Source organism: Sabethes cyaneus, chromosome 2 (genome assembly GCF_943734655.1).
Source record: "Sabethes cyaneus chromosome 2, idSabCyanKW18_F2, whole genome shotgun sequence".
NCBI classification, from domain to species: Eukaryota; Metazoa; Arthropoda; class Insecta; order Diptera; family Culicidae; genus Sabethes; species Sabethes cyaneus.
The window spans coordinates 161,850,564-161,876,772 of NC_071354.1; the positions used below are offsets into that span (position 1 = coordinate 161,850,564).

Sequence of the window (26,209 nt, forward strand, 5' to 3'; positions counted from 1 at the left end):
AAAAGTTAAATTTTTACTGTCCAACCATTATGATCAATTTGGTTTATAGCGATCATAATAAAACACACTAACGAAAAAATTATAAATTTTCAGTTCAGTTCCTGGAGTTGCTCACCATATGCGCATTAAATTTTATTGTGCACAAAATTGGAATGGTAAGTGGCTAAAATCAATCCACCATCATATTTTTCGAAACCAGTTAGGCCATTACAAATATTTTAAAAAGTTTTTGTGCTTCCGGTGTTCGGACACTGAAGGGGCGGGGGGAGGTGCAAATAAAAACAAAGTAAATTTTATAATCGAGCAAAAGAAACATGGGTTTTAAGCATTTTTATTTAAAGTTTTAACCTGAAAACCGAATCTATTCTTGCTTATAATATATACGTTATTATTTTTTATGCAAAAATCTACGAAAAAAGACAAAAACCAAGGCAAATTTTTTTCGACAATTTTCGGAAATTCCATTGTTCGAATTTCCATTTCTGTTTCGTGCTAGAAGCGTTAAGTCAACTCGTACACTCATTTTTCGAGTTTTTCAGAATGTAGAGCCTACAGACAATTGATTTTATAAAAAAAATTGACTCATATCCTACAAATTATTTGTTTGTCCCCCGATTTTTCAAGCCAATTTCCAAGGGGGGCGACAAAAACTTTTAAAATGATTTGCAATAGCCTTATTTAAACAACATATTCAATTAGTTTATCTCAATTTATAGCAGAATTCTAGTTGCTTTCTGTGACATGAAAACCGATTGATACTAAATTTATTTGGTCAGGGTGTTACTATTTTAATAATATTATAAAACTAACAGATTCATTGAAGATTTGAGAAGCAACGACAATAAGATCAATTTTGTATTGATACGCCATTGTATTGCTACGCGTTCTCGTTGAAACATTTATAGTAAGTTTGTAAGAGCTGTGGTGCAGCCAACTAGTTTCGTCGTGGTAAATATAAGCAACCAAAATTAATTTGCTTTATTTAGTTTTATTATGGTTTTCTACCAGTTTATAAGCATTTTTTGAGATTGACTGCTCTACTTTCAATTAAGAAAGCTTGGAACCGACGCAAAATTTATTCATGTTGCACGCGTAGGACTATAAATGCAAAACCACCAGCGAAAATTCACATAACCCTTTAAGCCCGAGCCCTCACAATTGTGTAGGTGAGACATGACTACTTTTAAAAAATTTTCCTTTCCTTTCTAAACGTCGTACTTTTACATATATGGCGCCAATCTCTTGTGTAAACATCGTAACACGTAAAAAAATAGAAAATAGCTGAAAAGAGGTTTTCTTTTGTGTTTGGATTAATTATTGTCTAGTCTTCAAAATCTTGTGAAAACAGCAAAAAGTTTTATCTGTCGTATTTTCTTATTGGATCCGTATTTCGAAATTGCTTGGATAAAAAATTATTGGTAATAAGTATTTCTAATTGATGTAAATTAAAATTTACGCGAAATAACTTTTACAACTTACTTATGCACATTGTTTTTCATACCTACACAATTGTGTAGGTTCGGCCTTATTGCATACCTACTTTAACCTTTACGTTCCCGCCGGGACTTCAAAAATTAGTGTACTTGCCGTTACACTTTTGGCTCTATCTTTACTATTTTTTGATCGATTTTTATACAACTTGTCTTCAAAGAACCACCTTAGATTGACCTTCAATAAAATAATATATGAGCGAATTTTGGATCCATTTTCCCAGAGATATTCCAGATCGCAGTGGGATTATTTTTTCACGTCATAAGTTTGAAGGCGAGCTCGTTTGAGAAATTTGCTGCTGCCATCTCATTTTGAGTCAGTAAGAATGAATACATAAAAATAAAAAATAAGAAAACTTATCCAATTTAATTCTACTATGTGTATTTTATTCAATGACAGATACGTATTTCGCCTACGACTTGCAGGCTTCCTCAGTTTCTGTTTTCGAACTTCGAAAGTTTTTTTTTTTTTAGGTTTCGTATTCTATTAAGACGCTCCAAAAACTTCAGTCAATGAATACATTATACTGTAGAGCATTCGTTCATGCTCCACACTACGGAACTTCCGTTTAGAGTACTACCGGAACCTAAAACTGGTCATTTATAAATTGTAAAATAATAAAGCAGTGTGGCAAATGATGTATTTAACTACGGTATTTTCTAAGACAAATTCTTGGATCAACATTTGAATGTTTTAAGCCAATCTGGACGTTCCGGTATATCTGTTGTATTAAGATTAGTAAAAACTTAACTAGCAAAAAGTTGCGCGTATTTCCATAGCTACGTAGCGACCGTTCCGCTGCTTCAGAGGCTGAAAGTTAATGAGCCTCGAAGCGATGATCTCGCTCTAAACTAAACGGGGTCAACCCTATTCAATTCTGTGGACTTCTTTACACAAAATAATTAGGTTTTTCATGTTTTGTTTTTTCAAAACCTGGCTTGGTATAGTCCAAAAAGAGTAAAAAATGTTAAAAATAGGGGAAAATGAGCAAGATCGGGCACTTCCCGATGACAAACAGGAAAGCGGTGGGCACCATGCGATTCTCCGGAAAATTTTACATAAGATCACCTACATTTTATCAGCCTGCAGGCCATATCTTAATTGAATCCGTTTTTTCGGCTCGTTTTTGCCCATAGTGCAATGGTATTTTAGCAAACATTTATTGCAATGTGTAGAATACACTGGTTTTGGTATCTCGAGCGATAAAAAAAATTTATCTTGATCCAAAAACCAAAAATATCGTAACTAAAATCCTCCGTGCTTAAAGGGATAAAAATTAGAGGACCGCAAACTCTAAGAAAATGACAATGAAATGATACACATTTACCCTCGGCTAAATCACTTGTGGATGTATTCCTTAAAGTTTTTTGCTGTAAGCTTCTACAAACTTATCCCCATTAACTTCCTGCATGATTTGAAATTGTCATAAAATGGAACAAAAACTAAAAATTAAGTCATTTAAAATATAAAAGTAAACAACATCGTTGACAGTTATAAGTTGTGTATTTCAAGGTTATATAGCAGTCTCTATTGAAATAATTGAATTAGAATAGATAAATACGGAATAAACGAAAAAGCAGGTCAAACAGCAGTACGCTTACAAAATTTACAAATCAAGTGTTTGAGAGGATGTTGCATATTCTATAGACTACTCTATCAAAAATGCTCGAAATAGTCACACAATCGCACTTTGCACCAAAGTTGTGAACATTTTGTAGTGCTCCAGTGATAGAGAAACAAACGAGCTAGGTACAATTAATATTAAATGAAAAAAGTTAATTACGTGTATATTTTAACTTCAGTGTATAGTTTATAAAGTGAATAGAAGGAGTGTACCTACTCTAGCGGACGCTTGCTTTTTCATAGCTCTAGCTCTAGCCGTCACGAAGCAAAAAAAAAGAGTTATAACGGAAAACGAAAATTAAGCGATAAAATGGGAAACGCTGTTAAGCCCGGCGAAACAGCTCGCCTATCCCGCCGCCACTTACCCATAAGTTATAACATCCCTGTAGGGGGAGTTTTTCTGCACTATCGCCACCATCCACTGGGCCGACCGAGGGAACATGTCAATTTCGGCGAGCTCGCACACTTCCAGCTCGCTAAAAGTTTCCCGAATGATTTTGTAGCCGGCTGAAATGGCCACATGAAATGCGTATCCGCCGGCCTTGACCAGACCGAGTCCATCAGCGGCATTCAGAAAGTGCGACTCATTTTGGAGTGTTTTTTCATTTAGAAAATTGATGCGCGTACGGTACAGCTCCAGCGAGTCCTCGTCCTGCGTTCGCTGGGGGATCATATTGATGAACGGTGAATGTACGTTTTCTGCTCTAGTTTTTTAAAAATTCTACCACTTACAATGAAATAATCCCGACTGTACGGTATATCTTCGATTCCCAATATCAGGCGACTATCGATCAAATTCCGGAGTGTTTTGATGTTCTTAGCAGGAGCCATCAGTAGTGAGCCCACAACGCTGGCCGAATAGAATTGAAACATCAGGTAGCCGAAGAGCAGGATGAATAGTGATGTGCACTTGCCGGAGGGAAGATGCGGAATCTCAGATAACCCTTACGTCAGGAAGAATAGGTATTAATTGTTATGATTAGAATGTGACATATTTTTGTAATAAAAATTTATTTGAGAATAGATCAATGTTTAGATTTTTACACGTTTGCATCTTGTTTTGCGTTAAACGCCTTTAACAGATTTTTTAAATGTTCTGTTACCCAATTTTAACAATCATTCCACTAAGAATGTCCGCCCAGTTCAGAATAAGAGTCTGGGAACCACTGTGGGGTCGATTTTATGTCTTCGGGTATGGGCAACATCGATGGTACATATTATCCAACCATTTATCACTATTGTTACAATTGATTTATGCAAATATTTATGATTTGAAATGCTCGAATGTAAAAAAATCAAAACACCCAATCTACGGTACATGAAGATGTGAATGTCAATCGATGTTTTCTATTCTATTCTACTCCCCAGTTTCGAAATATCACATTTAAAATAAATCAAACCGCAACTAATGGAACACAAGATTGAAGAAAAATAGTTTTACAGCTTATTCCCGACTGAAACATTAAACATTCGTTTAACGTCGAATACGTTCTGAGAAGGATGTTTCAACCATTACGAGCAATAACTAACTCATATACCTACCTAGTTTGTTGTTTTTCCTCAATATTCATAAGAAGTGCGGTAATAGCCATGAATCTTTGCTGCCAAAGCGATTGTTTAGTGGGTAGGAGGGAACAATGAAAACAACCAACTGAACTGATAACATTTCGCTCCATGAACCGAACAATCGGATTGCAACCGCAACGTTCGATGTTCAATAAATTCTTTTCTACTTCGATTCGATTACCATTTGTTTGCTAATGCCCGACCATATTTTGTTTTCCTGAGCGCGCCAGAAAATATACCATCGTTGCATGTTACGCGTTCGCAACTAGTACCATAGTTTCCTAGCCCGGAGGAACTTCCTCCGGCGAAGAAAGTATCGCTGCAGAAGGAGCGGAAACGGAAATCTACTTTCGATGCTTTCTTCCGATGCTATTTGGACCTGCTTTGCGGCAGAACTCAAACTAGTGAAAGGATAAATAAAAAGACGGTGCACAACCGATTGCGCCGGGCAAAACTTCTTCCGAACAATTTTCGACAATTGAGTTGTGCAAAAGTTTAAATAGTTTTGCGGAATTGGTATCACTTCGGGTGGCAGGGTCGAGCAAATTGGTAAGCCAGTCGAGCAGTGAATTGTTCGGAAAGATTTTTCGGAAGGAAAGACTTTATGCGATGTCCAGATTGCAGTCATACCGCAATTGGCACTAGTAATTACCAGTTGTAGAAATCAACCAGGCAAATTCTTCTGCCACTTGTTTTTAACAGATTATGCAGTTAACTGAAGGAATGAAATTTCCTAAAATAGCTCAGCTTTTCGGATGGTGGTTTACTTTCTTTACCACTTTGTTTGATGTTGAAGTTTCTTATTGAAAATCCATCATTGACGAAATACTTGTAAACGACACAAACGCATGTGTAATTATTTTAGCTGAAACGTGAAATCAGTTTTTGAACCAGACAACCAATAATCCCATAGAAGTGCCAAAAAGTTGAAAGTCAATATCTATGTGAAAACATAATTTTCACCATAAAACTTTTCTCATTTTTCAATTTCTTTCGTCGATTATGTGATAATCATAGAACTCAAATTATAAACAAGTTTGCCTCACTGGCGAAAAAACTTCAAACGAACGAAACAACATCTGCCTAACACACGTACCTTGTTGACAAACACCGCCGAGAAAGAGCAAAATACTTTTCGATAATTTATCCGCTTTATAATTGCTGCTCGCGGAATAACTTTCGCGTGCATCCTGTTTAGCCTTGCAGGCAGCGGGACTGACTTTCGCAAACTGCGCTGTTTGCTGCATCGTTTCCGCTTTCCTAGCTGCGATATTGCTGTTTTCGTCGTTAGCCACCGCTGCTGCCTCCGCTGGTCGATGATGTTGTGCATTGAAACGGTGCCTTTGGCTCAATGTCTTCCGCCATTGACGGCGCTCCAGTAGCAGATGCCGCTGCAGATCCGGGCTGCTGTTATGTTTATGTGTGCCATTAAAAAGTGCATTTTCCTTTATGTCGCGATGACGCGAAACCGGGCCCGAGCAGAGGGGGAGACGCTTTCCGTCGGTCGGCTTAAAATGAAAACTATCTTCGTAATAACTTTCGTCGTCTCCAACTTTTAAAGGAGTGAGTCGGAAGCGCCCATCGAACTTGTTAGCATGTATCGAACTTTTTCCAATGCGAACAATGCCTATCGGTAAGAAAAGATTGAGTAAAAAATACAAAAGAACACTGGGTTAGATTTACTTAGATATTTTCAGGGAAAATAAAACATTTTTATTTGCTTCGAAAAATCAATCAACGAAACAACATTTGTATTAATTTTTTATTTTCATCCAACTTCACACACCGACTCCCGTTATGCGCTGGAGCGATCGATATCGATGTCAAGTAGGAATAAACATTCTTTTCGTTGCAACTACCGGATATCCTCCGGCTACAGGATATCATCCCTCGCACCTGCCCTCCCTCACCCACACTAATGCTTTTTTGTTGTCACTCTATCCTTTTAGTTGACACCAATGGATGTCACGCTCTAACAAGACTGTAAATGTTATTGTATCGCTGCAGGTTTCACTTTTTGATCTAACCAGTCTCTGATTCGCCTCTGCCAGCCATCATCAGCAACAACAGCAACAGCAGCACCAATGTTGCTATTGATGTCGAAAAGTTCTGATTTATTTCTTTCCTTCACATTAGGAGTTTTCAGTCGCAAACTGTTCCCCGTGAGGTGTTTGTGCTGCCGTTTTTGATATTCAAAAGGTGGCTCCTTCTATGCGATCGTTAGCTAAAAGCCTTTGATCTTGCAACATTTATTTCAAATCGTTCACCCGTCCTTGCCGGAAGCAATCCTTTCAATCATTGAACAAAAAATTTATAGTTTCAATTCTTACTTTCATCTCACCATCGTATAATTTGTATTTCAAATCAAGCTTTCGCACGTTTTCTTGTCCACAATTTTAATTTTATATTTCATGTTTTCTTTTTCATATTCTTTGATTTATCATTTCGCTGTCCCTTTTACTTTCGCTTTTACGATGGAATGTAAAATGAAAATAATAGCGTTATCATTTTCTATTTCTCTCTAATTTACTTTCCATTTGTCGTCTTGGAAAGAACTCATTTTTTAATTTCCACATGTTTTTTTTTTCTAAATTGATCAACTTCTAATTATGACAAACTTCGCATTACCACAATCTAAACTGTGTTGTACATAAATCGTGAATCTCGGATGACTTTTGTCACAATCTCGAGTTTCTGAGGAGTTCATGGGTGGTTTAATATACAAATTTTCCTCACAGTAAAGTAGAAAACAACTCCCCCCATTGCCAAGCCTGATAAAGTAAAGCGGATAGTATTTAAATATTCGCCATGATTATATAACATTTCGCCGAATACCATTTTGCGGAACACCAGTTCTCGGTAGACCATAATGTGGAATATAGAGTTTCGCGGAATACCATTTCATACCATACCATGCACACGAACCTTGGGCGGCGCGGGATGCACCATTTCACGGAAAATCTTTTCGTGGAAATTACCATTTCGCAGGGGTGATCCTAGACCTAAGGTAGAACTAGGAAAATAAATAAACCTAGATAGAGGTGAAATTTGCGGGCTGGCTACCCACTCGCATTGGCCGGCGCTTTCGACGACGGGTCGCCGGCAACCGTCACGGCCTGTGGCCGTCTCGCGCTGAATCATCTAGTGTTACTATTGATAGTTTCTGGTGGTCTTGTTATTGACTAATGTCATGAAATGAAATGGAAGAGTCTAAAATTTCTCGAGTTCGATTAGTTTTTGAGTTAAGCAAAAATTTCTGTTTTATTTGTATGAGAGTCCTTATCCCCCTACCACAGGGGTGCGGGGTCTCAAACCATCATAAAAAATATTCCTGCCGTCAACGCCCCACACATGACAAATTTGGTTCCATTTGCTTGATTAGTTCTGGAGTTATGCAGAAATTTGTGTTTCATTTGTATGGGAGCCCCCTCATATTGAGGGGAGGGGTCTCTAATCATCATCATCAGAACCTTCCCTGGCCCCAAAAACCCCTGCAAAACATACAAATCTTCACGCCGATCGGTTCAGTAGTTTTCGATTCTATAAAGAACAGACAGACAGACAGACAGACAGACAGACAGACAGACAGACAGACAGACAGACAGACAGACAGACAGACAGACAGACAGACAGACAGACAGACAGACAGACAGACAGACAGACAGACAGACAGACAGACAGACAGACAGACAGACAGACAGACAGACAGACAGACAGACAGACAGACAGACAGACAGACAGACAGACAGACAGACAGACAGACAGACAGACAGACAGACAGACAGACAGACAGACAGACAGACAGACAGACAGACAGACAGACAGACAGACAGACAGACAGACAGACAGACAGACAGACAGACAGACAGACAGACAGACAGACAGACAGACAGACAGACAGACAGACAGACAGACAGACAGACAGACAGACAGACAGACAGACAGACAGACAGACAGACAGACAGACAGACAGACAGACAGACAGACAGACAGACAGACAGACAGACAGACAGACAGACAGACAGACAGACAGACAGACAGACAGACAGACAGACAGACAGACAGACAGACAGACAGACAGACAGACAGACAGACAGACAGACAGACAGACAGACAGACAGACAGACAGACAGACAGACAGACAGACAGACAGACAGACAGACAGACAGACAGACAGACAGACAGACAGACAGACAGACAGACAGACAGACAGACAGACAGACAGACAGACAGACAGACAGACAGACAGACAGACAGACAGACAGACAGACAGACAGACAGACAGACAGACAGACAGACAGACAGACAGACAGACAGACAGACAGACAGACAGACAGACAGACAGACAGACAGACAGACAGACAGACAGACAGACAGACAGACAGACAGACAGACAGACAGACAGACAGACAGACAGACAGACAGACAGACAGACAGACAGACAGACAGACAGACAGACAGACAGACAGACAGACAGACAGACAGACAGACAGACAGACAGACAGACAGACAGACAGACAGACAGACAGACAGACAGACAGACAGACAGACAGACAGACAGACAGACAGACAGACAGACAGACAGACAGACAGACAGACAGACAGACAGACAGACAGACAGACAGACAGACAGACAGACAGACAGACAGACAGACAGACAGACAGACAGACAGACAGACAGACAGACAGACAGACAGACAGACAGACAGACAGACAGACAGACAGACAGACAGACAGACAGACAGACAGACAGACAGACAGACAGACAGACAGACAGACAGACAGACAGACAGACAGACAGACAGACAGACAGACAGACAGACAGACAGACAGACAGACAGACAGACAGACAGACAGACAGACAGACAGACAGACAGACAGACAGACAGACAGACAGACAGACAGACAGACAGACAGACAGACAGACAGACAGACAGACAGACAGACAGACAGACAGACAGACAGACAGACAGACAGACAGACAGACAGACAGACAGACAGACAGACAGACAGACAGACAGACAGACAGACAGACAGACAGACAGACAGACAGACAGACAGACAGACAGACAGACAGACAGACAGACAGACAGACAGACAGACAGACAGACAGACAGACAGACAGACAGACAGACAGACAGACAGACAGACAGACAGACAGACAGACAGACAGACAGACAGACAGACAGACAGACAGACAGACAGACAGACAGACAGACAGACAGACAGACAGACAGACAGACAGACAGACAGACAGACAGACAGACAGACAGACAGACAGACAGACAGACAGACAGACAGACAGACAGACAGACAGACAGACAGACAGACAGACAGACAGACAGACAGACAGACAGACAGACAGACAGACAGACAGACAGACAGACAGACAGACAGACAGACAGACAGACAGACAGACAGACAGACAGACAGACAGACAGACAGACAGACAGACAGACAGACAGACAGACAGACAGACAGACAGACAGACAGACAGACAGACAGACAGACAGACAGACAGACAGACAGACAGACAGACAGACAGACAGACAGACAGACAGACAGACAGACAGACAGACAGACAGACAGACAGACAGACAGACAGACAGACAGACAGACAGACAGACAGACAGACAGACAGACAGACAGACAGACAGACAGACAGACAGACAGACAGACAGACAGACAGACAGACAGACAGACAGACAGACAGACAGACAGACAGACAGACAGACAGACAGACAGACAGACAGACAGACAGACAGACAGACAGACAGACAGACAGACAGACAGACAGACAGACAGACAGACAGACAGACAGACAGACAGACAGACAGACAGACAGACAGACAGACAGACAGACAGACAGACAGACAGACAGACAGACAGACAGACAGACAGACAGACAGACAGACAGACAGACAGACAGACAGACAGACAGACAGACAGACAGACAGACAGACAGACAGACAGACAGACAGACAGACAGACAGGAATCCATTTTTATAGGTATAGATTTCATTCGCTTTATTATTATTCATTTTACTTGACTAAATATTAATTTTCTATTCATATGTTCGGGATGTTAAACGAATGGAGAGCTGCAGGACGGACATATGTGATCTGCCTGAATCACCTGGGAGATGACCCCACCTAAAGGCCCGATAGTGATGGTGGTATACATACATCCATACATACATACAAATCATTTTAGTTGCATCTTGTGACAGGAAAACCAATTTATTATTACTTTCTCTCTGCAAACCGTTTTGCAGAGATTAACTTTTGTTTGTGAGCTAAAAAAATACTGGAATAAGGCAATATGGCCTCGCATAAAAAATGATTTTGGTGTTGAACTCTAATATTCTTCATAATAGCAGCAATAAATCTGTTTGGTCAGGGTATTACCGTTTTAAAAGCTCTTTAAAACTAACAGATTTATTGCGGTTTGACAAGCAACCGTCTTAAGATCAATTTTGATTGGAGCGCCATATTGTATTGCCACGCCGCGCTTATGGTAGGTTTATAAGAAACGTGGTGCAGTCAACCAGTTGCAACCATAATAAATTTGTTTTATTAACAGTTTTATTATGGTTTTATAGCTAGCTATAAGTGTGTTATGACCCGAATCCTTTTGGTATTGCGTAATATCACAATCAAACCAGAGGTAATGATTAAAACCGCAATAAAACCTTTATAAAATTCAAGTAAAACCAAGCGACTTTAGAATTGAATTGTTACTTGGGTTTTCTCTTTTTCTATCACGTTTATCTAGTTTTTGTCTAGGTTTTGTCACGTTTTCCCCCGTATTTCCGTTATTTCTCCAGGAGTAGTAAGAGCTGGACTACCTCTAGATCCATCGGTAACCCATCTGTGTATATGCGCAGACAATTTATTTACATTTTCAAATGAAATTGCTTCCTCACACAGCGTACTATTTGGTTCATGAGATATGAATTTTTGAATAAGTTAAATATTATGGAAAACCAAATTTTTCTTCCACAACTCAGGAACAACAAAAATTGTTATCATGAAAATTTTGTCATCAAAGATTAGAAAAACAAAAAATTAATATTTTGAAAACTTTCATTACGTGACAGAACATAATTTTCCAATTTTTCTTTAAAGTTTTGTATCATCACTTATAATTTAAAATTGTAAATTTGGATAAACTGGATGTCATCGGAAATCGGAAGTTGATCATAAAAGAAACTAAATTTGTTTGTGGCTACCTACCCAAAAAATATGAAAATTGTTGGAAAATAGTATCTCGTTGTAGACGATTTTTTCCTACTTCTTTTCGTGGCTAGGATGCTTGGTTTATAAACTGTTCATTGCTAAAACAGAGATTGTCTGAGATGTGTTGTTTTTATTATACTTTTAATTTATAGAAGCACTGATTCCTAGAAAATAGTGGAATACCCTTCGAATAATTTTGTACGATAACAAAAAATGTGACCTATATTCCATGCATTGGCAAATATAAAATAGTGTGCAGTTTGATAGTTTTAAAAAATTATCCACATTGCCGGTATTTGCTTCTGCAGACACATCTAAATTTTCTTTACCGTGAATTATCTCTTGCAACTGGGTTATACAGTATAGTCCCGATTATATCTACTCCCGATTATATCAGTTTTTTTCGATTATATCAGCCCCAAAAATAATTTTTTTGTTTGTTCCTTTTGAGCTATTTAATGATTCCTTTGAGGTCATGAGTGTTTCAGGCGTTTTAACCCTTTATGAGCCAGGCTGCACAGTGGTCTAAACAACGAAATACGTAACCGCGTGAGATTACGCCGAAACACGAGGTTTTTTGCATATGATGTCTTGAGCAATATTTCTTGGTATAAAAAACCCTTCATTTGACAGGATTAATTATGTGATTAATCCCCTTAAAAGTGAAATATGAAATTTATTTTCTCATATATTCAAGATACAGGTTTGAAGCCTCCAGCAAAGATGTAATAAATATCAATACAAACAACTTTGTCAAAGACATCATAGCCGTATCTCTGCATATAAAGTAACTATGAAGCATTATTTGTAGACAAACTCCTAAAAACAGTTTTTTTTTTGGTTTTGTTTTTTTGTTTACTAAAATCCACGTTTTCGCAGAACATCATTATACGTTGTTTTCTAAATTTTCCGAGATATTAAGCTTTTTCGGTGAAAAATAGTACTTCTTTGAACTCTAATATTTCGCAAGGTGGTAATTGGTGGAAGATCAAATAACTCACCCATAAAAGTACAACAAAAAACCTGTAGAAGCAAGTATCAGTTGTCTATATCTGATTGTACCCTGAAAAGTTAGTTATTTTAAAAAGTGCCTTTTAAGTGCTTTTTACATACAAATCATTATACGGGTCATTCCACGTCAAGTGTCCGAGTCACCTGTAATCGACCTTCTCTGATATTCACCAAACTCGGCCAGATTGTTTGTTTTGGGTCAAGAAGCAAAAATCCCAAGTTTGGTGCCGATTGGACTTTCCCTCGATTTTTGGGGAGACCCCTCCCCCTCCCCCTTTTTATTAGAAAAGGCATCATTTTCGTCAAATTCGCTTATTTTCTTTTGCTTATATCTGCGTAAATATTCAATTTAGAAAAAAACTTTGTTCTACACTTTCATGGAAAATCATCTGAGGAATCCGACAAAAATATTAGTTTTTTTGCGGCAGTGCTGCCAAATACTTTTATTTTCGATCTGAAAACTAAATTTGTATTTTTCTCTCAATGAGTACAATTTGATCTCAAAAATTTAAACACCAGCGTATTCCTCAGACTTTTTTACATAAGAATCACTCAAAACCATCAGGTGTTCCGTCCCGTTCTCGAGATATAGCGTTTTGAAACAAACAATTCCCAATTTCTCATGTAAAACTGTAAACAAAATGAAACTTCCTAGCAATAAGCAAATAACAAAAAAAGCAAAATTAATCTGGTTTAAGCTAAAGCAGCATTGCGCTGTTGTGGAAGCACATAAACGGTATATAATATAATAAAAGTTTGTTTTTGAGCGTCTTATCAGAATACGAAAGTTGAGTGAAAGAAAAGTCAAACCTATTTTCACAATAAAATTCCACTATTAGTTTTAATTCATAAGATACGCTTTTCACCTTCTACTTGAAGGCTTCATAAATGTCTGTTTTCGAATAGAGGTGACATTGCGATTCTCGTTTCGAGTGATTTTGGTTCGTTTCACCCATTTGTTTAACGTGGTCAAAACGAACCAAAATCACTCGAAACGAGAATCGCAATGTCACCCCTGTTTTGTAGTTTCGATTTTTCTTTCATTCAAGAATATAATATAGTTTTTCCTAACAGTGAAGCCAACTTTACAGTTTTCACTAGTATTGGAACATTATAAATCTATATCAATATTTTATAGCAGTATTAACCGTATTAATATATTTTTATTTCTCCAAATAATTATTTCCTTGTGCCTTTTCTGCTTATTTTTTGATACTTTATATGTAGTCCCTGAATTTGATTCGGAAACCGTTTTCATTATAACAGAGTTGGTACTAACAGGAATTGCGGCATGCATAAATCTGATACCAGGAATAGATGCTGCTTTTAATTTCCTTTTCTTCGCAACTCCGGCGAAGAACTAATTTATTTCATATGAATTATATAGACACCTAAACAATGATATATACTGCTCATTTCGTCAATACAATACAGATTTTCGATAAAAGCAATTAGGCATTGATATTTTTTTTGCATTTTGCAGTTGCAATTGTGTCACCTCTGCTGCTAGCCATCTCACATGGTCGAAGGTATGAGAATCTAGGAATTGTTTGTTTGACTTTTCGTTCACTCAATTTTCGTATTCTGCTAAGACGCTCAAAAATAAACTTTAGTTGTATTATACACTGTTTATGTGCTTTCACTGTTTGAGCGGAAAGTGCTGCGGACGATATTTGGCGGAGTACAAACTGAAAGCGGAGAGTGGCGGAGGCGTATGAATCACGAGCTACAGGCACTGCTTGGGGAGATTCCCATCGTACATCTAGCGAAAGTTAGCAGGCTACGGTGGGCCGGACACGTCGTAAGGATGCCGGACGACTGTGCGACGAAAATAGTCCTCTTCAACAACCCCACCGGCACCAGGAACAGGGGGGCCCAACGTGCACGATGGCTCGACCAGGTCGAGAGCGATTTGCGACTTCTGAGACGACTAGGAAATTGGCGACGAGTGGCCCAAGACCGAGTTGAATGGAGATGAGTGCTTGAAACAGCACGAGCCACCCCGGCTCTATGCTGCTGAAGAAGAAGAAGTTATGTGCTTTCACAACAGCGCAATGTTGCTTTACATTAAACCAGAATAATTTTGCTTTGTTTTGTTATTTGCTTCTTGCTAGGAAATTTTATTTTGTTCATGATTTTACTTGAAAAATTGGGAATTGTTGTGAACGGGACGGAACACCTCGTAGTTTTGAGTGATTCTTATGTAGAAAAACTCCGCCAGTGAGGGACCACGCTGATGAACTAGCACGTGTGACTCCATAAAAAGAGTGAACAAGTGATGGGGAAATTGGATCGGGACCCAAACTGTCTGTCACAAGCCAGGATAAAGGAGGAGTGTTGAGATTTGTCTTTTGGTGTGCAGCGCTGGATGGCTCCATGACAAACACGTGATGGATCCATCTAGATCTGCACCGAGTCTCTTCCGCGGCAAATCTTGTAAAAAAAACGTTTGCTCCCAATGTAGCAAGCAACATTGGAGCATGCTGCATTCTGAATAAATTGCGGAGGAGGACCCCAATCCTCGGTGTAACGCGACCCGTGCCTAAGGATGAATGCTTGGGGGGGTCTAATTAAGTCTCCCAAGGTCGAACGGAGCCTGCATGGTACCAGGGCACCCCGTGCAGTAATTTGCTCCCTCTGTTCTAAGCTGGTAACGGACAGCTGATTCTTTCTCCCAGCAAATTAAGACCATTGAGATGGAAACAATTAATGAAACTTTTAATATAAATATAAATAACAAATCAAGTGGGGGATCAGCACTCAGGAGGGACCCTGACATCGATAAGACCCAAGAGGAAACTGGCGATGCTGATATAATCAGTCAAATCCCAGGACCCAGTTGTGTCAACGGTGCAGGACTAAACCCAAAACAGCCCGGTCGTACCACAAATCATATAAAATTACAAAGAAAAAATGTTAAATTTGTCCAGGTGAATCTTCACCATGCAAAGGGAGCAACTGCTGTACTTTGCAGAAGATTCACAGAAAGCAACCTGGATGTAGCACTGATCCAGGAGCCCTGGACCTATAAAGGTAGGATACAAGGAATTCCTACAAAGTCGTGTAAATTGATTTACGCCGAAGGTGAGCTCACGCCAAGAGCTGCCATTTTAGTAAGTGAAAACATAAAAAGTTTTCCAATTACAGAATTGATTACAAAAGATCTCACAGCAATAATGATGGAGGTTCCAACGACCCATGGCACGACTGAAATTTGCGTAGCATCTGCATATTTTCCAGGAGATTTGGGTGAAGTACCTCCACCAGAAGTGGTAAATTTGGTTTCTTACTGCAAGAAACAAAACAAAGCACTTGTAATTGGATGTGATGCAAACGCCCATCACACTGTTTGGGCCAGCACAGATACCAATAACAGAGGTGTACTCCTTTTAGACTATATATCATCAAATGATATGGATATATGCAATAAAGGGGAAGAGCCAACTTTTGTAAACGCAATAAGGCAAGAAGTACTTGACTTAACACTATGCAGTCCAACGATGACTGATAAAATCAAAAATTGGCACGTATCGGATGAAGAATCTTTGTCCGATCACAAGCAAATCATGTTTGATTACGAAGCTAATCAGCAACTTAAGGAAATTATAAGAGATCCCAGGAAAACAAACTGGGATCAGTATAATTTGAAACTGAAGGTTGGAGTCAAGAACTTGAAAGGCTGCTCAAGGACATGTAAAGAACTTGAGGACAACTCAAAACAACTTTCAAACCTGATCCAACAAGCTTATCACGAAAGCTGTCCTGCAAAGGAACGCTCTACGAATAGAGATGTACCTTGGTGGAACAAAACTTTGGAGAAATTTAGAAAGAAAACTCGGAAATTATTTAACCGGGCAAAAAGAACACAACAGTGGGAGGAGTATAAACAAACTCTCACTGCCTATAATAGGGAAATACGAAGATCAAAGAGGATTCACTGGAGGCACACATGTGAAAACATTGAAAATACTCCAGCAACTGCTAGATTGCAGAAAATCCTCGCTAAAGATCATTCTAATGGGTTAGGTACTTTGAAAAAAGAGGATGGCTCTTTTACTAACTCAACTAAGGAAACATTAGAGTTAATGATGAGAACACATTTTCCCTGTTCAATCATTAATACATGCGGAGACCAAAGTGCACCGGCATTGAGAACTGTAAATCTTGAAACCAGGACAGACATTCTCGAAATAGCGAGTGAAATGACTGGGTTGGATAGAAACAGGAATGATGCTTGTACTTTGGCCAAAAAAATTTTTACAGGAAGCAAGGTTGAATGGGCGATTGACACTTTTGAACCCTTCAAATCGCCGGGTAGGGATGGAATTTTTCCTGTACTACTACAGAAGGGCAAGGCGTTTTTAACACCTATTCTAACAAACCTTTTTCAATCAAGCCTGATACTAGGTCATATACCAGCAGTATGGCGACAAGTACGGGTCACGTTCATTCCGAAGGCTAATAAGAAGGATAAGACTTCACCAAAATCCTTCAGGCCGATAAGCTTATCGTCCGTTGTGTTAAAAACAATGGAAAAAATAATTGATGAGCATATAAAATCATCATATTTAGCCAAAGATCCTTTGAGCGAATATCAATTCGCATATCAAGAAGGCAAATCTTCAATAACAGCAGTACAAACTGTTGTAAAAAAAACTAGAAAAGTCTTTTGAAGCGAAAGAAATTTCACTAGGTGCCTTCCTTGACATAGAAGGCGCATTTGATAATTCATCTCATAATTCAATGATTACGGCTATGACGAAACGTGGTTTCGATATATCCATTATCGACTGGATTAGCGAAATGTTATCAAAAAGGGAGATATCAGCAAGCCTTGGAAGCTCATCTATAAGCATTAGAGCAGTAAAAGGTTGCCCACAAGGAGGCGTAATATCACCTCTACTGTGGTCTTTAATAGTTGATGATCTTCTTCAAAAGTTGACGGCGCTAGGCTTTGAAATAATTGGCTTCGCAGATGATATAGTCATAATTGTTCGAGGAAAATTTGATTCTATTATCGCTGACCGAATGCAAATGGCTTTAAATTTGATTTCATCATGGTGTGATAGGCAGGGTCTCAGCATAAATGCCAATAAAACTACTATCATACCATTTACGAGAAGGAAAAAATTTACATTAAATAACATCAGATTGAAAGGAACACTTTTAAAACTTTCAGACACTGTTAAATATCTTGGAGTATTTCTTGACAGAAAACTCAATTGGAACACACATCTTGAGCAAGCAGTAAACAAAGCAACAAATGCTCTATGGATATGTAAAAGAACGTTTGGTAAGCAATGGGGACTGAAACCGAAGATGATCCATTGGATCTATTCGGCCATTGTCAGACCCAGGATTACCTATGCTTCGTTGGTCTGGTGGCCAAAAACGAAAGAGAAAACTACCCAAACAAAGCTGGAAAAACTTCAAAGGCTAGCCACTCTCTCAATAACAGGTGCAATGAGAAGTACACCTTCGAAGGCATTGGATGCTCTATATACTTCCATTGCATCAGTTTATACAATTAGAAGCTGAAAAAAGTGCTCTGAGGATCAAAAGATCAAAGAACCTTTTTGAAGGGGACTTAACAGGTCATCTCAGTATTCTAAAAACTATTAGTATAAATCCTCTTGTAACCAGTAATGAAGATTGGATGGAGAAAAAATACAACTTCAACCGAATATTTCGTGTATTTGAGCCTAGACGTGATTCCTGGGAAGATGGTGGTCCCGATATTCGTCCAGGCTCGACAGTTTTCTATACAGATGGTTCAAAAATGGACAATCAAGTGGGAGCAGGAGTCACTGGCCCAGGAATAGACATGTCAATTTCTATGGGCAGATGGCCAACTGTATTCCAAGCTGATATACAAGCAATTCTAGATTGTACGACTGTGTGCTTGCGCAGGAACTATAAACATTCAAATATATGCATCATGTCCGACAGCCAAGCAGCTCTAAACGCTCTAAAGTCGGCGACATGCACTTCAAAACTTGTCTGGGAATGTATTCAATCACTCCAAAAATTGTCTCGTCGTAACCAAGTCAACTTGTACTGGGTCCCAGGTCACTGTGGAATTGATGGAAATGAGAGAGCTGATGCACTAGCAAGACTCGGATCATCTCATCAATTTGTAGGACCTGAGCCCTTCTGTTGCTTATCTGCTTCTGCTTTAAAAATGGAGCTAAAAGCATGGGAATGTACGAAAGTGGAATCAAATTGGAATAACACTTTCAATGCTAGGCAGTCGAAACGTTTCATCTCTCCAAACGTTTCAATTACTCGCAAAATACTGGAGCTTTCGAAGAAAGATCTAAGCATTTATACTGGTCTTATAACAGGACATTGTCCGAGCCGCTATCATCTGAAGCTAATGGGAAAACTTCATGATGATATATGTCGCTTCTGCGGCATAGAAAAAGAAGACTCGGAACACCTGTTATGCCGATGTCCGGCAATTCTCAATAAAAGATTAAGATTCTTCGAAAGAGGGCTGTTAGAACCCTCTGATATTTGGAGAACAACTCCCAGCGCAGTAGTGCACTTCATCCGAAGTGTATCACCGGGCTGGACAAATGCTATTAGTCAAACAATGACAATCACTTCTGCTAGTGGTGCGTCATCTTGACAACATAGCTATAATAAAACGGGGAATATATCACAATAGATCAAACAAATGGTCGCAGTGATAAAAATACCCAACATGGAAAAAAAATATGTAGAAAAATGTCTGAGGAACATGATGGTGTTGAAATTTTTGAGATCAAATTGTACTCATTGAGAGAAAAATACAAGTTTAGTTTTCAAATCGAAAATAAAAGTATTTGGCAGCGCTGCCCCAAAAACCCAATACCCTCACATGATTTCCCATGAAAATGTAGAACAAATTTTTTTTCTAAATTGAATATTTACGAAGATATAAGCAAAAGGAAATAAACGAAATTGACGAAAATGATGCTTTTATAATAAAATAGGGGGTTCCCAAAAATCGAGGGAAAGTCCAATCGGCACCAAACTTGGGATTTTTGCTTCTTGACCCAAAACGAACAATCTGGCCGAGTTTGGTGAAAATCCGAGAAGGTCGATTACAAGTTTGTACTTTTTTGCGGTCACTTGACATGGAATGACCCATAGGTATTTCGACAATCTCGGCAAGATAGATTTTTTTTCCTCTTCTGTTGGGTACTCTCACCACTGCGTCCATTATTTTGAACTATTGTGATATGCACCATTGTTTCTTTTGCTGTACGCTTCAGGCATACCTATCACTTATTGAGGAAGCGGTAGGCTGTAAATATTTACAAAAGAGATAGATAGTTACTATATTCGACAAAGTTACTTATTGTATGTTCTACAACTTTTGTGAAGATATCGTATTTTTGGTACGCATTTAAAACTTTTTTTTTTTTTGAATCACCCTAATATGTAGTAACATAACCCTAATAATGGAAAAAAGGACATAACAGAAAAGAATATGAACTTGGCATATTTTGAGCAAAAAAAAATTTTCCGATTATATCAGTTTTCCAATTATATCAGCCTAAAATTCACGGAGGGGCTGATATAATCGGAACAATACTGTACTTCATTTGCTGTTTGTAATCGATCGTAATTTATTAGCTAGTAGGTACGCGGTAATTACGGAAAGAAATATGTTCGCTCCACATCGAGATAAATTCATGAAGTTGCTGCCATCTGCTTCCACGAGAATAGAAACCTTAACGATGCTTCCGATAGAAGGAACCCACCATGGGAATCTAATGTCAGGTCTAGCAACACGTCGGCAGCCTGCAACCGCTTTACAATGCAAAATACGTCCCCTTCGTGCATATTTTTCAACACTGCTTTGAATTTGCCCAGTTCATCACGGTTGTGCGCTAAAAATAGCCCCCGAATAACAACATAAAACTGTTTTCTCGAAACAGCAATAAAAGAAACTTTCCTTTCAACCGACGGATTCCGTTCGTCGAATGGGATTATAGAAACCAAACTATTGCCACAAGCTTCCGGGTTTTCTTTTTCTGCAGGACACCCCAGCGCAAAAGCAAGTACGAAACAGTCATAATGGCCGCAGGGAAAGCAGTTCCGAGATGATTGTAAATTCAGCCCACAGCTTGACAGCCGAGAAAAATAGTGCAGGGAGAAAGGAATAAAAATTTATCTGTATCAAAAGAATAATTCACGTTCCACAAACGTGAAGATCTGCTTACTTTCTTTCTTTGCTGTTGAGAACTATATTATGTTGAAAGCTCCCCAAAAACATACACACATACGTAAGTATATGAATTGAACAAACTAGCGAAAATCTCTCGTTAGAAAATGCCATGAAAAGAAGCGTGAATGAGTGGAAAACTTTTTCGTTCGATTATTTTCCGTGCTCCAAAGATTGTCCGTTTTCAAACGCACACTAACACATGGTGCTGGTTCGGTATGAAACGGTTGTTCCTTTTCAGTTGGATAAGATTTCTTCATCAATCATTGTGAAAGCCCCACATCCAGCCCGGTCAGCAGACTGAGCAAAAAAAAAGTTTTCTCAAAAAATCTACTTCAGCTCAATAAATGGTGCTTTTCCGGAGGTTATTTTTTCGTCCTCTCTTGCAGCCAGCAGCTGCCATTCATGCACTGTTATATGACAGTTGTAAGAATGCTATGCTATGAATTAAGTTATCTAGTTATAAACCCTTCCCGTTTTTCCCTTCGGATATCCTATTCGCGGAAAAATCTTACCTGCATCTTCAAAGTAGAAGCTGATGAACAGAACTACAACTAGAATGGCACCGCAAATCGTCATCAAATACCAGATTACTGTCTCGAACGGTAGAAGGAACGGGTTTCGCATTGTGTTCTGTCTCCTTGGATGTCTAAAGATGAAGCACGGCCTTAATAAAAGAAAAGACGAACTAAAATTATTGACTCGAAGTCTCCGTCTACAGAATACCGTGAAGATTGAGTAGAAAAAAAAGACAAGGAAGTAGGTATTGCTCGAACTTACTACTTACCGTTCTATAAAGGATCGGGTGGTATAACTCACCACCCGGTGGCGTTCTTGGCGGAAAAACATCGGCGATCCGCCGAGATCCACTTCCCGCCTGGCCAGTGCACCAATCATTCCATCAAATGTCCCGTTCCGAAGATAACCCCAGCTTTTCGTTCGTCTCATAATGAAGCTGCAACGAGTGGGCAGACCATGGATGGAGATATAATGGGAAAACGATATCGATTCATATATGGTATGTGTTTTATTAGCATCAATTTTTCCAGCTTTACTGAGCGAAGAAAGAACTCGGGTATTGTGAACATGATAGAAATTATGAAGGGTCAAGCCGAGAAGCTGGGGATAAAGTTTTTTTTTATGCTTTTGTGCGAGAAGGAATAAGCTGGTACAGCTGCCGCCGTCGGGATGATTACACATTTGGCTCATCATTATCGTTATAATCATCATCAATCATGCAGCAAAGATAGATGGACAACCGATTGGAAAAGATGCTGAATGTAGTTACATAGTTGACGACTGGAATGGAAAGTTAATGTCACTACTTATAACTTCACTCCAACTAACCAATTAGGTACTAACTTTTCACTTGGATTGAAACAGATTTACTTTTTGGAAACTATCTCTAGAAGCTGAAATTCTACCACACATATCGCACAAATGTCACAAAGTCTTACCTGAAATTGAAATAATCCTTCAAATAACTCATCAGCCCGAAATTATACCGGTGCACCGAGTCCAGATGAGTGTTCTTCGGCGTCGACAGGTAATGCTCGAATGGTTCGTGTGGCTTCTGCGTCACTACCGTCATTATCTTCAGCTTGAGGCCCGCCAGGTTTCGGCGGCGTACAATGGTGCTTTCGCGGAACCGGATCAACAACTGCCCCTCGCCCGTCTGAGAACAAATCGAATAATTTCCCATGACCGTAACATTCAAACGGCCACCGCTGATGTAGCCGGGATTCCTTGAATAATAGGCAGTAATCGGAACGTACCGCAAGACAGACGAGATGATGAGATGTATTGGAAACGTAGATAATGAATCGGATTGGCAATTTTGGAATGAGACTTTTTGACCGGAAGGAATGGTACTATGCAGTTCAGAGCAAATCGGTCGTTTCGTGTATGACTACGAATCATTCAGGATTAGTGATAATTTGAATGGATTAATTCGAGTTCTAACAGTCGTGGATAGAGAAATACAGTAAACATTGCCAATATGGACTTTAATTTATTTATTTATTTATTTATTATATATAATTCATCTGACCTTAAAATTGTCTACATGAATAAAATCTTATCCTAAATAAGCTCTACGCAATCTCTGTGCAAACAAGTGTGACGGTAAACCAAAGTCAAAAAGTTCCTCTACATTAGAAAAGGTCCAGATACATTCAGTTATCGGTTCGCTATATCCGAACGCCGTCCGATGAAACTGCGTTTGAACTAGTCCAGTTGATCGCAACGGTCGTTGTGATGCGCGAAAATTAATCATGGAAAGCAAGTTTGGAGAGTCGATTTCGCCATTGATAGTTTTTGCCACGAATATTGCTTGTTGCATCTTGCGTCGGTGTTCAAGGATGTCCAAGTCGAGTAAACGGCACCTATCTATGTAAGCAGATAAGATATCCGGATGTTCCCAGGGCAAGTGTCGCAATGCTAGTCGGATAAATCTCCGTTGCACACGTTCAATCCGAAGATTCCGTGTTAGCTGTTTAGGAAACCAAACAAGACTACAATTCTCCAGTAGTGGACGTACTAGGGCGCAGTACAATGATTTAAGACAGTGTGGATCCTTAAAGTTTCGACCAATTTTAAAGATGAAGCCAAGCTGTCGAGATGCTTTGGAGATAATCAACTCACGATGTAGATTAAACGTCAGTTTGGTGTCCAGCAAGACGCCGAGGTCACTAAATCGGTCCACTCTGCGACTGCGTAACTCAATACCATCGATAGTGTAACCAAAGATGATCGGGTTTTTGATGCGGTGAAAACTCATCACTTCACATTTAGCTATGCTTACAATGAGCCAGCTCCGTTTACACCAGTCAGTGAATAAATCAAGCAAATCTTGCAAGCGGCGGCAGTCGTCTATATTTCCAATCGAAGCAAACAATTTCAGGTCATCGGCGTACACTAACTTGCAGTCAACTCCCAGCAGCAACGCAATATCGTTGAAAAATAGCAAGAAAAGTAGAGGTCCCATGTTACTTCCTTGAGGGACTCCAGACTTATTGGTAAACACCGATGAAACACTACTACCCAGTTTCACACGAAGCACCCTACCACTGAGGTATGAGTTCAGCCATTCGACCATCTGTTGGGAGGCACCAAGTCGAGACAGTTTTCGCATCGATGTAAACTCCAGCAAATTAGTGCAAACAGATCTACCAGGCATGAAACCGTGCTGCACCGTTGAAATATAGTTCTTAGTGCGGGACAGTATTACACCACTCACAATTATCTCAAACAGTTTAGAAGCTGCGGAAACGCTAGTGATTCCTCGATAATTCCTTACGTTGAGACGGTCGCCGGTTTTAAATACTGGAAACATAAACGATTTCTTCCAAACTTCGGGAAATCTTCCTTGTGCGAATGACTTATTGAATATGAAGCATAAAGGATTGGCCAACACCGCTATGCAACGGCTCATCAGGTCCCGCAGAGAACGAACGCTTTAATTTTTTAGTGGCGGTTATAACCTTATCGGTTGTAATGCTGAACAAACCCAAATCGGCTGGAACGTGCGCAGCTGCAATTTCAGCATCACTATTAGTAGCTTTTTCATCAGCAAAGACGGAAGCGAAGAATTTTGCAAACAGCTCACAAGAGTCAGATGTTGAATTGGACTCAACACCATCGTAGCAAACGTTCAAAGGAATCGAAGAGGATTTTCGTTTGAAGTTGACAAAATTCCAAAATTTTTTCGGTTGCCTCTTAAGATCAGTTTGCACTCGCAGTACATACGATTTATACAATGAAGCATTCAGGCGGCGATATTTATCACTAGCATGTTTGAATGTTTGAATAATGTCACGGTACTGCTTTAAACATGTACAAAAATGGACTTTAATCCGATCAACATAGTTTGTGTTATTATCAGTGTTGGGCACCGATAATTACCGTTATAATTCGATAATTCGCTAACCGACCAATCGAAAAATGCTAGTTATAGTTTATAATTTATACTCAGACTAGCCGAATTGTTGCTGGTCCATAATTCCAAATGAAGTACCGCTGTTTATTTTAAAATTAATCAACTGTAGAGCATTTTATCCATTGAAAAAGGTTTTTATCTTAGTTAAATTAAGAAAAGTCGTGTAATATATACAAATTAGTAATAATTTGTACAGTAATAGATTACAATGCAAGTTGTTGCGATATGTTCAAAAATAAACAGTGACTGTTAATTTGTAGTTTGCGATTAGTGATTAGCGAAATTTCTACGATTATCGAGCAAATTGTATCGGTTAGCGAATTAGCGGTGCCCAACACTGGTTATTATTATATAAAGCTAAATCATTTAAACTATCAATGATTCCATATTTTGAATCTTGTATTTAAATGGTTTTGCTATCTATTTATGTTACAGCTCATGTTCTCAATGAATACTGCAATAGTGAAAGGTTGTAAAGTCCAACAGAATTTCTGATATGTAAGAGAATAACAGTCACTATATTTAGTTTAGTTACTATTAATATAATTCATCGGACAATTTGGGTGTAAATGAACACCTAACACTGATGTCCGGTTGATCATATTCAACTGAAGTTTTTAGAGCGTCTTAGTAGAATACGAAACTTGGAAATTAAATAAAAATAAAACTTATCCAATTTAATTCTACTATATATATTTTATTCTTGACAGATACGTATTTCGCCTACGACTTGCAGGCTTCCTCAGTGTCTGTTTTGAGTTCGAAAACAGACACTGAGGAAGCCTGCAAGTCGTAGACGAAATACGTATCTGTCAAGGATAAAACATATATAGGGTAGACGCACCATTAGTGATGGTAGTACCAGTAGTGGGGAAAACTCGAATTATTACATTATTTTTGCAGATTTTGGTACAAGTTTGATAGTTATCAAACAATACTGTTACTGGTAGTTCGATTCTGGGCCTGGTAAATGGCTGGATAATGCGAAATATAGACCCCATAGTGGTCGTTAGTCTCTTATCCAGCAACTCCGATCCCGACCTCCTCGTGGTACCAGGCGAAATATGAGCAACCTTAGCGGAGATCGAGGAACCAACCCCGGTGGAAACTAAGGTCGTATACTAACC

General features: G+C 39.2%; 1 protein-coding gene across 1 annotated transcript in view; it reads right to left on the minus strand.

The window, feature by feature from the left end:
* The window catches only part of LOC128736261 (uncharacterized), a 63,957-nt gene that overhangs the window by 16,063 nt on the left and 21,685 nt on the right, over positions 1 to 26,209 (minus strand). The window contains exons 3-8 of the mRNA XM_053830738.1: positions 22,603 to 22,890; positions 21,933 to 22,100; positions 21,661 to 21,812; positions 5,777 to 6,307; positions 3,847 to 4,058; positions 3,480 to 3,775 (exon numbers count right to left, since the gene is read on the minus strand). Of these exons, the coding sequence (XP_053686713.1) occupies positions 3,480 to 3,775; positions 3,847 to 4,058; positions 5,777 to 6,307; positions 21,661 to 21,812; positions 21,933 to 22,100; positions 22,603 to 22,890 (1,647 nt within the window). The remainder of the gene's footprint in view (positions 1 to 3,479; positions 3,776 to 3,846; positions 4,059 to 5,776; positions 6,308 to 21,660; positions 21,813 to 21,932; positions 22,101 to 22,602; positions 22,891 to 26,209) is intronic.